This window comes from Oculina patagonica, chromosome 4, assembly GCF_052425735.1.
Source record: "Oculina patagonica isolate OP01 chromosome 4, crgOcupat, whole genome shotgun sequence".
NCBI lineage: Eukaryota > Metazoa > Cnidaria > Anthozoa > Scleractinia > Oculinidae > Oculina > Oculina patagonica.
The window spans coordinates 44,689,305-44,704,274 of record NC_135761.1 but is presented as its reverse complement, the minus strand read 5'-3'; the positions used below and the strand labels follow the sequence as shown (position 1 = coordinate 44,704,274).

Here is a 14,970-nt window from a genome sequence, read left to right as displayed (position 1 = left end):
ATTGAGGTGGCCTCCAGAATGACTAGGTAATTCATTTCCATTCATCATTGTTTTGAATAAAAGAAAGTTTCAGTGCAATTTTAAGGCGATCCTCCAGTATTACATGTACATTGCGTATCCTTACTGCGCATAATTTTACGTGTCACAGATGAGCGCGTGCGTCAAAAAGTGGTGGAGGTTTTTATGGTTGGAGCTTGCTAAGGGGGTACTTAAATCGTCATTCAACGAGCATGGCCACGTATCATTGTTTCCCCTTCTTTGGTAATTACTTTCTTTCTTTTTAAAATAAATATGGACCAATTCCCAGTGTAAAATACAAGAAGCGATCGTTGGAAACGTGAATTTAAGAAGCCCGAATCCTGAATGTAATCATACTGATATTATAAGGAATTATTCCGTGTAGACAAGGTGCGGTTGCGCCTAAACGAGGGTGGGTATCCCCCATATTCATTTCAAAATGCAAGTTTTTATCAGTGCAGGTTCTATTTCAGAGAAATTACCTCAATGTCAAGACAGATAAGGTTTTTGTCACTACTGACAATCGTTCCAACTAGTCCTTAGGGAGTAGTTTGCTTATCATGGTTTAACCAAATGGGCGCTTATTGGAGGAGGGTATAATGACTTAGATTCATCCGAATTAACAGTCTGCACATGTGAAACTAAGACCTTCTATTTTACATTTCAGGCCATGTTCAAGAGCAATTGAGAAAGTCCAAGTATTAACTAAGTATTTAATTCCCAAACGATTCTTGTTCTTACTATATCGATACATTTCCAAGTGGACAAGTAATCAAACAAAATAGTTTACTTAAAATCTGCAAACTTTCAGAACAAGTATGTTGAACTTTCGCGGCGATCCGCATCGTTTGCAAGGCTCTCCTCGACAGGCCTAACTAGACAATAGATAAACAACATCAACAGTATTATCCCTGTTTTGTAGGATATTCACGAATTTTAAACCTGGGTATTCATAGCCAGAACATGCTAAATTGTTTACAAATAGGACTTTGTTAACCTGAAACATAAACTGCAACTTCAACCATCGGAGCTGAGAACTGGATTGTCAGCTTAAAAATTCAGGGTCCCAGAGGCGTTAAGGGCTCCATGGCTCGGAAAATATGGGGCTCCACTGCATCCTCTTAGAGCCCTTGTGCTCTTTTGGGACCCTAAATAGATATCTCTTTTAAAAAGAGATGACATAACCTTTCGTCCAATGCTCCATATGCCTGTTCAATAAACTCTCAACGTACGTGGTGATAAGTTTGTAACCTAGATTAGATACGTAGACTTTCACTATGTAGTACAGTATCATCACATAGCGCTATTTATTATATGGAGGAGAGTGTTTTACTGGGAACTAAACCACTCGTAGTTTTCATACGCCACTCCATCCGGGACCCGAGTGGCGTATTTTCCGTATGTCACGCTTTCGAGTGTCATATCGTTCAATGACGTCACGATTCCCGCCTTTTCTACTTTGTTGAATGAACTATGCGTCGTTGCCTCAGTGTTTAGAATTATGGCAAGCAGGTTTGTTTTGCTAAACGATGAACAAGTGAAAGAGTTTTCAGAAAGCTTCGACAACGAAAACACGAAAAAGAAGACCTTGTACGATTTAAAGGTTTTCAAAGAATTTCTCGACACTTGCGACGAGAAGAGAGAGATTGAGGATATTGCGCCTGTGGAGCTGCAAGAAATCATCAAAAAATTTGTTCTCGCTGTGCGAAAGAAAAATGGTGAAGAGTACGAACCCTCGTCAATCAGGGCGTTCATACAAAGCATCGACCAGCATCTTCGAAAAAACAATTATGGATTTTCCGTCCTCAACGACAAAGAGTTTCATGAGGTTCAAGATATTTTAAAGAAGAAACAAAAACAGTTAAAATCCGTGGGCAAAGGAAACCGGCCAAACGCAGCGGATCCGTTGTCGGATGAAGACATCGCCACTTTTTACAGCCGTGGAGTTCTAGGAATTCACTCTCCTAGAGCTCTATTAAATACCCTTTGGATGAACAACTGTACATTCTTTGGTATGAGGCCAGGTAAAGAGCAGAGGGACCTTTGCTGGGGCGATTTGCAGTTAAAAACAGTTTCGGAGGGAAACCGCTTCATCGAATTCAACAAAGAAAGACAAACAAAAACGCGTACCGGTGAAAACCCTCGAAATATCAGAGAGAAGAAACCTCAAATGTACGAAAACAAGAGCAATGCAGATCGCTGCCCTGTCAATGCCTACTTGGCCTACAAAGATCATCGGCCCGCTGTCATGATGAGCGATGAATCGCCTTTCTATCTTGCTGTGAACATCGAAAGGCCGAAACCCGGTCAAATGTGGTTCAAATGCTCTCCGCTTGGAATCAATTCCTTGAGAAGTATGCTGAAGAACATGGTACATGATTCAGGCCTGGATTCAGACAAAAAGCTCGTAAATCACAGCACAAGAAAGCATTTGGTCCAGAAGCTGGTGGATAACGAGATACCACCCAACGAAATCATTCAGATTACTGGACATAAAAACGTGAACTCTTAAACAACTACTCATCTCTGTCCGATAAGAAACAGAAGCAGATTTCCGCTGTATTGTCTAGCGATGCCAATACCAGCCAAACCTTGTCAGCTGTCTCGATTGAGGAGAAAACTAAGTCGGATAGCTATTTAGCGGGTGCAGCTTCCGGAAGTTTATTTCAAAACTGCCAAATCGGAACGGTAAATGTGCAAGTGTATCAGCCCGGTCGTACCGAAAAGTGTTCAAAGATTCGTTCTGAAAAAAGGCTAAAAATCACTGTTTCAGATGACTCAAGTCAGAGTCAATGACATTAATTTTAGTTTGTAAAATTAGTTTAGAGTACAGCTGTATGTTATATCCTTGGCACCGGGTATTTTGTATTTTTCACTTCAGTGTATTTTCTATTTTAATGAAGCCCACCCGTATTTGTGCAAACCTTAATTTGGAAAGAATAAAATGGGCAATTTCAGATATTTTGTCTCCATATAATAAAAAGAACATTACACGTTGGCTCGAAGATATGAATTTTTTGTTCTCGTGGCAAACACAATATCTCACTCGTTCGCTGCGCTCACTCGTGAGATATTGTGGTTTCCACTCGAACATAAAATTCATATCTTCTCGCCACCGTGTAATATCCTCTATTTATTTTTATATATACAATAGCTCTTATCGAAGTTGAGCACGCGAAATCAGCGGTTTCTGGATGAGCTTACGCCAAAACGAGGCTATCGGGTCTAGCTCGCTACAAAGTATAAGGAAACAGAGAGGGAAATTAGTAGGTAGTTCGACATTTACATAATATTTTCGCGGCTTTTTAGTTCCTTTATCCATGGTGAAGCATTGCATAGCTTTTGGGTGTCAAAATCGAAGTTCCAAAGCGGACTGCAAGGACTTATCATGGCATTCGCTCCCGCTGTCAAACAAGAATTTGCTGGCACAATGGCTCGTGAAACTACGTCGCGAGAACACTCCGGTAAACAAAAACTCTTATGTCTGTAGTCAGCATTTTGAAGCTTATTGCTTTATTAAACCAGTGGGAGGACAAAGAATTCGTTTAAAGCCAGATTCCGTACCGACAAAGTTTATTTTTACTGTCGAAAAGCCGAAGAGGAAAGAGCCCGCTGATCGAGCAACATTGAACACAAAGAAAACAAAGATAGAGAAATCGCAGCAGCATTCAGCCCCAGAACCGATAAATTCTGGTTCAGATGGTATAGAAGCTGAAAATCTGGAAAGTGAAGGTTTTTTTCAAACTGGAGATGAAAACTGGGAACATCAACTTAAGTTGAAGGATACAGAAATGTCATGTTTACTTGAAAAATGGCAAACTAAGGAGCGCGAACTGAACAAAAGAATACAAGAGCTGGAAAATCAACTCGAAGAAGAAAGAAGTGCCAGAAAGGAGCTGGAATTATTAATCGAGAAAAAAGCCTTTAGCATCGAAACTGTAAAGGAAAATGATAAATTATTAAGATTCTACACTGGATTTGAAAACTATGAAGTGTTTTCAATGGTTCTTGACTTTCTGGGGAGGGAGACAGCGGCTCATTTGGACTACCAAAACACTGAAAATTTAAGAGAAATGAAGCACAAATATAAACCTGGGCCTAGTAGGGCTTTGAATATCGAAAATGAATTTTTCATGGTACTCTGTCGTTTGAAAGTTGGATTACTTGAAGAAGACTTATCACTGAGATTTGGAGTTTCTCAGAGTGTGGTATCCCAAATTATTAATACCTGGATCAAGTTTATTTTTTTCAGATTCAAAGAATTGGATGTATTTCCTTCCAAAGAGATTGTTAAATTACACCTGCCTGAATGTTTTCGCAAAAAGTATTCAACAACTACTCTAATAATTGATGCTACAGAGATATACATTGAAAAGCCAAACAACCCAGAGGCTCAACAAGTAACATTTTCTTCATACAAAAATAGCAACACCCTGAAATCCTTGGTTGGTATTGTACCAAAAGGGGGGATTTCATTCGTCTCAACCCTGTATGGTGGCAGCATTTCTGACAAGGAACTAACCCAGAAGTCAGGCCTTATTGAGAAACTACAGTATGGTGACGTTATAATGGCTAATAGAGGTTTCAATATTCAAGAGATGCTTGCACATAAAGGGGTAAAAGTAAATGTTCCTCCATTCATGAATGAATCAGGCCAATTTAATAAAAGTGAGTTACTGGAAACAAGAAGGATTGCAACTCTTAGAATCCATGTTGAAAGAGCCATGGAAAGAATAAAAAACTACCACATTTTAGACTTTGTCCCCATAACTTTGTGCAGGAATGGTATAATTGATATGATATTTTTTGTCTGTGCAATGTTATCAAACTTCCTGCCACCACTAGTAAATGGTTAGCAATAACAATTACCTTTCTCACAAATACTGTCTTCATGTTATCTATTATACAGCAGTGAAAACAGACTGTATAGTCAAGTAATGCTCAAATGAATATTCCATCAATTTGTTATAAAAATACTACTAAACTCAACATGTGTTAAAGCTCAAATTGTTCCTTTTTGTATTATTTTCTACATTACTACCCTTCTCACTCTGTAATCAGTTAGAAATAAGCACATGCTTACTACTGAAATGTTGCCATTTGTGTATGTTTACAGTATTTCTAAAGATGAAATAAAGTATAAAATTGTGATTTCAGTCATTTATTAATTTACTTAATCTAGGAAGTCCATAAAAAACTCTTGGATAGGCCAGTTCCAAAGAGATGTGAGTGTCATAAAAATTTTCTAGTCTTGGGACAATTTGAGAAAGAAAACTTTTGTTTTTCCTCACATGTAAAATAATTAATTCAACAGTGTCAGAAAGTACCAAATCAGTCCAAGATGATTTAGTGCAAAGCATCAGCTGCTGTACTTGGTAATAGAACTTATGATTCCTGTTGATCACCAACCCATGGGGAGTCTCTTTACATATACCACGTTTACACACTGCCTCCTGCAGAGATAGGCCATCTGTGAAGATTCGTTTTATCTCCACTAGTCCCCCATCTACAGTCCCATCTGGAGAAGCCCCAAGGAAAGGATGACTCTGAGAAATAACAAAACCTGTTTCACTGACTTTGCAATCCAGTTTGTTTTCATATAGCAATATGATCTTCTTTTCATCTTTCAGTCCCTGTGTCATTTTGTTACTTTGGTAGTGACTGTTATAGTGTAAGATTTCCCTCATTGCTTTTGTTGGGCTAGTAGAAGGCTTTATTAATGCTCGCTTGCTCTGAGAGGTTGTAATACAAACACGTCTGTGTTCAAACCATGCCTGACAATTACTTTGAGCTTTTGTGGCAAGTGCAATGTTCCCTCTCTGTTGATCACTAACCATGAGATTTCTCTTAATTCTTTTTGCCCGGTCAAAAATCTCAGTGAGTGAGACAGGGTGCTCTTTAATTGGAGATATAATGTCATTTTTATTTTGGTCAAGTCTCTCATCTGACAGTAGACCATCCTCGGAGACCCAGGGCCAGTTAGTGGGGGCGACGGGCAGCTTATCGGGATTTTCAGGCGAAAGTTTACAACATAGAGCGTAACAGCCCCTGGGCACTTTGTCTTACCGAACCAGTTCCAGAAGCGTTTGAACTCCTTCCTCCTGATTGGCCACAAAAATATTTTTGTGGCCAATCAGCGAGGTTGACCAGAAGAGCGACTCTGACGTCTTCTTACACGAAGTTGTTTTCCTCAAAGACTCGTCGTGGATGCTCTGCCCGTCAATCGGATGCTATTACATGGAGAGTCTCAGAAAAAAATAAGCCTTAGACGACTGCCAGTTCTACACTGTTAGTTGCGCGCTTTTTAATAGTTATTCGAGTAAACAACAATTCTTATTATTATTTTTCTCGGTCGTTGCCCGACTTCTAGAACTTGCCACGGTCTGGGTACTTCACTGCACGGGCCACGCGTTAGCGAAGATATCGCTGTCGTCACCTATTGTTATTTGTTGCCAGCTTGACAGTTAAAACAAAGGGTTTTTGTTTAATTTGTTGGATATTTAAATAACAAAAACAAAACTTATAAACAAGAGGTGCTCGCGTATAGCTTTAAAAACTTTTGGTTTCCTTGCGCTATGCTACATTTAACATATTCCCAGGCCTCGTTGTTTTGTTTTTGTTTTGCTTTTTTTATCTGAGACCCATGTAGTATCATCCGATGGACGGGCTTAACAACCACGTCGAGTCTATGAGGAAAACAACTTCGTGTAAGAAGACATCAGAGTCGCTCTTCTGGTCAACCTCGCTGATTGGCCACAAAAATATTTTTGTGGCCAATCAAGAGGAAGGAGTTCAAACGCTTCTGGAACTGGTTCGGTAAGACAAAGTGCCCAGGGGCTGTTACGCTCTATGTTGTAAACTTTCGCCCGAAAATCCCGTTTTCCCGATAAGCTGCACGTCGCCCCCACTAACTGCCCCTGGGTCTCCGAGGATGACAGTAGACAAAAGAAACCACAATTTGGTTTCACTGTTTTGATTTTGTCGAGCAGTTCTCTGTTGACATTTTTCGTATCATTGTTCCTTTCAGATGGACGTCTTGGATCATTCAAAGGCTTAGCATTGTTCCTTTCTTCTCTTCTATAAACTTTTTTTGAGAAATCAATTTCATAAACTGACTGAGAGTCAAGCTTTCTCTTTCTCGGCTGGTTCCAAGTTTGCAGTCTTGAGGTACATGTTTCAAATTCCTGTGTACATTTAAGTCTCACAAATTCTTCAAGTGCATAACAAAGAGCGGCTATGTGTTTACAAGAGCCACGTGGACCTTTACCAGCTGGGCAAGCACAGCTAGCAAATGTAATTTCACCTTCCTGCTCACCATTATTACACAATGAAAGTTTTACGTTATACTTAAAGTTTTTCTTCATTTCAGGTAAGCAATCACATCGGAAATGTACCTTGCCATCGTCTTCTCGTGCGATTTCCAGTTTTTGGATGTGACCATGTCGAAACAAACCGAAAGCTTTGCTGCTGACATTCTTGTAATCTTTGTTGGATTCATTGTCTTTAGCTTTCCTTTCAATAAAGTAAGACACGATATTTTGTATATTAAATGTAGGAACATCGTCCTTCGCGTCAACCAGCGAAACCCACTGTGCAGATCCAGGGAAATCACAATTGACGGTCGCCGTTTGGTCCACTGGTTTGCTTGCTGCTAAGTGTTGCCACTTTTCAGTAAAATTATTCTGCCAACCATTTTTTATATAACTGACGACCCTGCGGCAAGTAGAACAAATCGATATAGAACTTATGCTTCGATAAAAATTTCCTTTAAGCAATGAAAATATAAGTGACAAAAATATTGCAATCTTTTAGTCTTATAAGCTTACCTTTGAGATAACTCGGCCTTCGTTGCTTCGGTCCGCGCACTACCATCTTTCGCCGTCCCTTTGCGGTATGACAACCATTCTTTTAGTCTTTCTTTGGTAATTTTCTTTGGACAATTTCCACTCAGTAACTGAACTGTCTCCTCAGCGAAAAAAAAGGCCGCTTCTGGTAGATTCTTTGAAGACTGCATAGTTTTCCCTCGCTTTCTCACACAAGTTCAACCAAGTCTGATCGATGTTGACCCGATAGCCTCGCTTTGATGTTTACTCACAAAAATACCGCTGGATCGTTTGGGTGGCGTGCTCAACTTCGATAAGAGCTATTGCCATTCGTATTGGCTTATACCATACAGCTTATTTTTGATAAGTTCACACCCCTGCCTAAACTCGTGCCCTGAAGGAGGTTTATATCAATTGTTCTATTTCTATTTGTTTTGTTTTTAATCTTTCTCTTTTTTAATCCTAAATAATCATGGTAGATGCAAGTGGCTATTAATACTTAGCTCTAAGCTCTACCTTAAAAAACACAAAAATATCATCGAGTTATCAAAATATGTAACTAATGACATGCGAGAGGGAGTAACTACTTGCGGACTAGTTGAAATTTAAATATTTAAAAAATCTTGAGAATTTGAACCACACATTTTATACATTATACAGTAAAAAACCGCGAGTAAGCACCTAATTTTTCCAGGTTAGCCTAAACAGGTTCTTACATAAACGGAAGTTAACATATTTTTTGGCTATTGAGGCATAGTTACTAGATTTACATTATTTGTATAAAATTTTCATTCCACATGTACACAAGTGTTTATGTAAAAATAAAGCACAAATAATTCAGAACATGACATTGTTTACATGTACAGTAAAGCCTTGTCGAAACTAATTTCCAAAAACTAAACATTTTTAATCAATTTTAGAAAATAAGAATCTTTTCAAATTTAAGCCTAACAGGTTCTTAAATGTTACGTTCTTACTCGCTGGTTTTTACTGTATCACTTGGAGACAGTATCCCGTAAACCCCAAGTTGACACAAATTCAACTCAGTGTTAACTAAGACTGTCGCAACCGTACTTCATCTTGTTCTAGGATTGGATAGAGCTTCCCCGTACAGGTTTCTTCTCGGGTATTGAGGGCAAAGGGAAATTTTAAAGTCGCGTAGTTATAAAAGTCATCAGTATCTAATTAACACCTGGACAGAGTTTCTTAGTCCGATTAGATCTTGCGTTCTCGCGTCTCCATTTAAATGCTCCAGTGATTGCGTCTTCTTTCTTGAAAACTAAAGACAATAAAAATAACAAAGAGAACGACAAATAAGAATTGTAAGGTATGGTGGTCTCATACAAGAAATGTATTAATCGATCATATAATTAATTAACTAATTAGACATCGAAGGGCTTTTTAAGTCCTTAATGTGACGTAGCAGTATTTATCCCAATTAACAATCCCGAACCTCGACAAAGAGCATTGATTTTAAACAACAAAATAGTGCCAATAATGCTGTTAAGATAATGGCAAGAACAGGGAAATAGAAATAAATATTTCTCCACATATGAGGATGTTTAGCATGCAGGCAGATCACTGCTGCTAAAGGGTGATCAGTTCACATGTCTCGACGCAGATGTTTGAAGCTAGCTGAGATATTTTATTTAAAATTATCACCTTACTCGATGACAAGTGAGTTTTAAGAAAGAACAGCTGTTGTTTCCTTCTTACGATCTGCAGCTGTGAAAACCCTGAAAAGCAAGGTAAGTTTTTAACGTGAAATATGATTCTTTAAACTCACTTTTATGTTCCAAAATCAAACGTCACGTTATCTCCAATCAGCATAAAGGGTGCCCAGTCCGCCACGTCAGAGAAACCGTTAGTTCTCATCCATTTCATGGCCTCATGAAGAGATTCACTGGCACTTTCCCCACGGACAAGGTGCTCGTAGAAACGACTCATGAACTGCAATGTTGCTCTGTCTTCTAGGGCCCACAGTGCAACCAACACTGAGCGTGCACCAGATCCTAAGAACGCTCTTGCGATTCCAACAACTCCCTCTGCTCTTATCCGTCCACGCGCACTGTAACAACAGCTAAGTACCACCAGTTTAGCTCGCACGTGAACTCGTGAAATGTCAGACATTGTCAATAAGTAGTCTTCTTCTTGAGGAAACCTAGTAGAAGAACGAAGGGGCGAAAGAATAATTTCACCCCTTTCTGAACGACCATGTGCTGCAAAATGTATCAGACTCACTGAATGTATCATTCGAAGTACAGCCTGCTTTGTTGCGTGCTGTCCAAGCAAAGGCTGAACGCCTAGCAGTCGTCCAATCATTTCTGCTTCCTCTCTTGCATGGGGCAGTGGCTTTATATTGTCGAAATACCCCTTGTGAAGTACTTGACCAACTTCAGGGTCTCCCACTATCAGTGCACCATTCTGGCTGTGATAGTCTGCTGGACTATCTTGAATGAGCTTGAGCGTCGTCAAAGAAGGAACGATACGAATCCTGTAAGTATCTGACAGATACTTCCCATTTTCGTCCATTAAAGCTGCAAACGGAACTTTGTAGAGGGAGCGATCAGGAACAATGACGATTTCGGATTCCTTAAGTAGGTCAGCAACTGGATAAATAATCACTTTGTACAACAGAGGTAGGCTCGGTTTGGGATCTTGGATTTCTTTGTCATCAGCTTCTACAAGGCGAAAAGCCACCCGGCCCTGCTCCAGGGATAATTTTGGTTCAATTTGCATGCAATGTAAAATTTGATCTTCACATTTCTCCTCAGGTGGAATTCCAAAGTTTCGGAAGCCCTGAACCAAAAATTCATCCAGATTTGAAATTGATCCATGATCAACAATGTTTTCACTCAGCGTTATTCTTCGCAAACGAATGATCCCGTTTGTTTTGAGAACCCACAAAAATATATTTTGAGCATAATAAGAAATGTAAAGACAAGCACAGTTTTTTTCTTTGGTCATGGTCCTTTCAATACCAACCCAAGATCGTGGATTAGCTGAAATGTCATTCTCCAAAGAGTACTGAGCTACCATTAGGTCGGCCAGGGCTCTGGCTCGTCCCAGCTCAACAGCAGAAAGGGCCCCGCGAGGATCTCCAGCGGCACAGAAAAAGAAACTCAGCACTTGATATGGAATAGTGTGCAAGTCTGCAAAGCATACGTTAAATTGATCGTCACCAGCAAGAAAACTTCGCAACTTCTCGTTCTTATCAATTATTGAAAATAGAAGCCAATACGCTTTGTCGATCTGTCTTTGTGACAGTTTCGCCAATGCAATTTTACATTGGTATTCGTACTCCTTTTCACCGTCTCCGGTATCTTTATAAATTGAAAGTGCCTTACGAAGATACTTCTCTCCATTAATGTAGTCGCCAATAGAGAGATACGCAGTTGCAAGGTTTCCGTAGGCCGCAGCTTCTCCTTTTCTGTCACCAATTTGCTTACAGATCGCAAGTGCTTTCTCAAGATGTTCTTTAGCCTCAACATATTGACCAATAGATTGAAATACCATTCCAAGGTTTATATAACATGCTGCTTCCCCTGCTTTGTCACCAATCTCAGTTTTGATCGAAAGTGCTTTCTCGATATATTTCTTAGTGTTAACATGATCACCAAAAGATTGGTAGACAGTTCCTAGGTTTTCATAATCTTTTCCTTCTCCCTCTTTGTCTTCAATTTCTTTTCTAATCGAAAGTGCGTTCCTTATGTTTATTTTCGCATTGACACTTTCACCAAGAAATCGGCAAACATTTCCCAAGTTTCCATAAACTGCTGCCTCTCCTTTTTTGTCACGGATTTCCTCTCTAATCGCAAGTGCCTTCTTAACATTTTCTTTAGCCTCGAAATGTTCACCAAGAGATAGAAAAACACTTCCTAAGTTTGCATAGTCTGTTGCTTCTCCTTCTCTGTCACCAATAGCTGTACTAATCGCAAGTGCCTTCTCGAGATATTCTTTAGCCTTCAAATACTCGCCAATAGAATGGAACACAGTTCCAAGGTTTCCATAAGCTGTCGCTTCTCCTTGTCTGTCTCCAATTTCTTTTCTAATCGCAAGTGCATCCTTAAGATATTCTTTAGCCTTGACATATTCACCAATAGAATGAAACACAGTTCCAAGATTTCCATAAGCTGTCGCTTCTCCTTGTCTGTCCCCAATTTCTTTTCTTATCGCTAGTGCTTCCTGAAGATGTTCTTTAGCCTTAACAAATTCACCAAGAGATAGCAAAACTTGTCCTAGATTTCCATTATCTGCTGCTTCTCCTGCTCTGTCACCAATAGCTCTTCTGATCTCAAGCGCCTGTTCAAGATATTGTTTAGCCTTGACATATTCACCTTTAGAATGAAACAACGTTCCTAGGTTTCCATAATCAGCCGCTTCTTCTCTTCTGTTTCCAATTTCTTTTCTTATTTCAAGTGCTTTTTCAAAGTTTTCTTTAGCTTTATCATATTCACCGAGAGAATGAAACCCAGCTGCCAAATTTTCATGAACGACAGCTTTTCCTTCCTTGTCACCGATTTCACTACTGATCTCAATTGCCTGTTCCATGTGTTTTTTAGCCTGGACATATTGACCAAGGGATTGAAACACAGTTACCAGTTTTGCGTGAGATACGGTTTCTCCTTCCCTGTAACCAATTTCTGTTCTGACTGTCAGAGCCTTATCATAATTTTCTTTAGCTTTGAAGTATTCACCAAGAGATTGATACAAACTTCCGAGGTTTTCATAATCTGATGCTTCTCCTGCTTTGTCTCCAAGTTCTTTTCTGATTGCAAGGGCTTTCTCGAAATATTCTTTAGACTTCATAAAATCACCAAGAGATTGGCACATAATTCCTAAGTTTGCATAATTTGCTGCTTCTCCCGCTCTATCACCAATTTCCACTCTGATCGCCAGTGCCTTCTCGAGGTATTGTTTAGCGTTTACATATTCACCAACAGATTGAAAGGTAGTTCCTAAGTTTTGGAAAGATGCCGCCATTCCTGCTCTGTCACCAATCGCCAATTTTATCGTGAGCGCTTTTTCATGATATTTTTTGGCCTGGTTGTATTGAGAAAGATAATGGTACGAAGTTCCTAGGCTTTCGTAAACTGCTGCTTCTCCTGCTTTGTCGCCAATAGCTATTCTGATCACGAGCGATTTCTCACGATATTCTCTAGCCTTGACATGTTCACCAAGACATTGGCACACAACTGCTAAGTTTCCATAATCCGCGCCTTCTCCCATTCTGTCACCAATTTCTAGTCTGATTGCAAGAGCATTCTCGAGATATTCTTTAGCTTTGGAAGATTCACCAATAGAATGAAACACAGTTCCTAGGTTTCCATAAGCTGTCGCTTCGCCTCCCTTGTCACCTATTTCTTTGCTGATTGCCAGTGCCGTTTCGAAATACAGTTTTGCCTTGTGATATTTACCACGAGAATAAAACACGGCTGCCAGGTTTCCATAATCTGTCGCCTCTCCTTCTCTGTCACCAATTTCTATTCTGATCGAAAGTGCTTTCTCGTGATATTCTTTTGCTTTGACATATTCACCGCGAGAATGAAATACATTTCCCTGGTGTCCATAATTTTCTGCTTCTTTTTTTCTGTCGATAATTTCCATATCTAGGCCGGAGATAGAACATCAAATCATTCATTCAAATCAAATCATTTCGCTCTATATGTCGTCATGCTCTCTCATTATTTTTACTTTTCTAGCCGCGGAGCTACGTTTTCCTTGTTTTATTTTTTTGGTCTCGTTCTTTTAGAAAATTGTACCTAGTAGTTTAGTTTTTTGAAAGTTTGTATCTACGGTGTAGTAGTTTAGTTTGTTACTTAATCGGAATTTATCGGTTTAATGGAGCCGAAACCAATTGTGGAATTGCACGCATTTTAGGCATCCTACTGATGAACGGTTACGGCAATTAGATATTTTAAGGAGCGCCATTACGTTCATGGTCTGTCCCTTTAGAATATATTCGTGTGTATTTTCTAGGCCATTCAGTTTAGTGTAGTCTTTTACAAAGTACTCGTTGTTACCGTGATCAGTGTGTCAGCCTTCATAGTGACCACCGCCAGTTCTAGCAGGCTTTATTTTTTTTGTTCCTCTGTTTCCTTGGTTCGTTTGTTCGTTTGCCCGTTTAATTCCTTTACCTACTATAGAGGAAGTTAAGGGAAGACAGAGCACGATTATATCCAGTCAAAGTGACTTAAATCCCCTTAGTTAAATGATTTTATAGCGGAACATGTGGAGAGATTGACTTCTGTATACCCAACTGTAGCGTCCCTTACGGAAGAATTGGGAAACTTGGCAGACTTTGTCCAAGATTACGATCTCTCAAAATCGTTTAAAGCGGCCAATCACAAATATCTCTCAACATTTGTGTTTAGTATGGAGCAAGAAGAAGATGTTTTTCAGTTAAATAAACAGTATGAAAATAACTTGTTCGAATTCTAAATGATGGTTAAACGTTAGCGCTTTTATAACGTTCGCGAAGTATTGTGAGTTTATCCAGAAGATTCCGTAACTATCGCTGCTTGTGAGCAGCGGATTGAAGTGGTAAAACTATCAAGAAAGTGAAAACAAAGCAAGCTCTGGCACGCCAAAATTTACAGCAGTTAAAGAAAAACAAGAATTCCTTTGAGCAGGGGGAAAATTTTGAGTTAAAATTAAGAAAACCTGATCTGTTCCCTGGGGAATTCCATGCAAAACGCGAAGTCCATTCCGGAGCTAAAGACGTCAAAGTTCATTTTGAGTCCAAGCCCAAGGATGACACATAAAAACATTTATAGGAATGGGATGCGCATGTCGCTCTTACGAGGCGGACGCGAGTTTTGGAGCTGAGATAATTCCTTCCCTTCTGCTCCTTATTCTCAGGACACGAGCCTTCTCTTACGTCTCATGTTGTTATCTGGACATTCTCCTGTCAATGCCTCCTAAAAAAAAAAAAAAAAAAACGAGGAGCTCGCGGCTCTACGGACGAAGAACCCAACGCCGCGAAACGTCTCAACATGGCGTCGAACAATGAAGAAGCCGAAGGCACAAAAGAAAAAGACGACAGCGAACAAGATGATGAGGAACCCTCTCTGCTGGAAATTAAAACATTATTGATAAACATTCAAACTTCAATCACTAACATTACTAA

General features: G+C 39.6%; 2 protein-coding genes across 2 annotated transcripts; both read right to left on the bottom strand.

Annotated features, from left to right (window-relative positions):
- Positions 1-5,171: 5,171 nt before the first annotated feature.
- Positions 5,172-8,034, bottom strand: LOC144647930 (uncharacterized). The gene is made up of 3 exons (XM_078507603.1): positions 7,845-8,034; positions 6,962-7,731; positions 5,172-5,974 (listed from the first exon to the last, which is right to left on the bottom strand). The coding sequence occupies exons 1-3, from the start codon at positions 8,030-8,032 to the stop codon at positions 5,172-5,174; spliced, it is 1,761 nt and encodes a 586-aa protein (XP_078363729.1). The 5' UTR covers positions 8,033-8,034.
- Positions 8,035-8,169: 135 nt separating this feature from the next.
- On the bottom strand, positions 8,170-14,770 carry LOC144652501 (uncharacterized). Its single transcript, XM_078512519.1, has 2 exons — positions 9,628-14,770; positions 8,170-9,120 (listed from the first exon to the last, which is right to left on the bottom strand). Exon 1 carries the CDS (start codon positions 13,446-13,448, stop codon positions 9,630-9,632), a length of 3,819 nt encoding a protein of 1,272 aa, XP_078368645.1. The 5' UTR covers positions 13,449-14,770; the 3' UTR covers positions 8,170-9,120; positions 9,628-9,629.
- Positions 14,771-14,970: the final 200 nt, after the last annotated feature.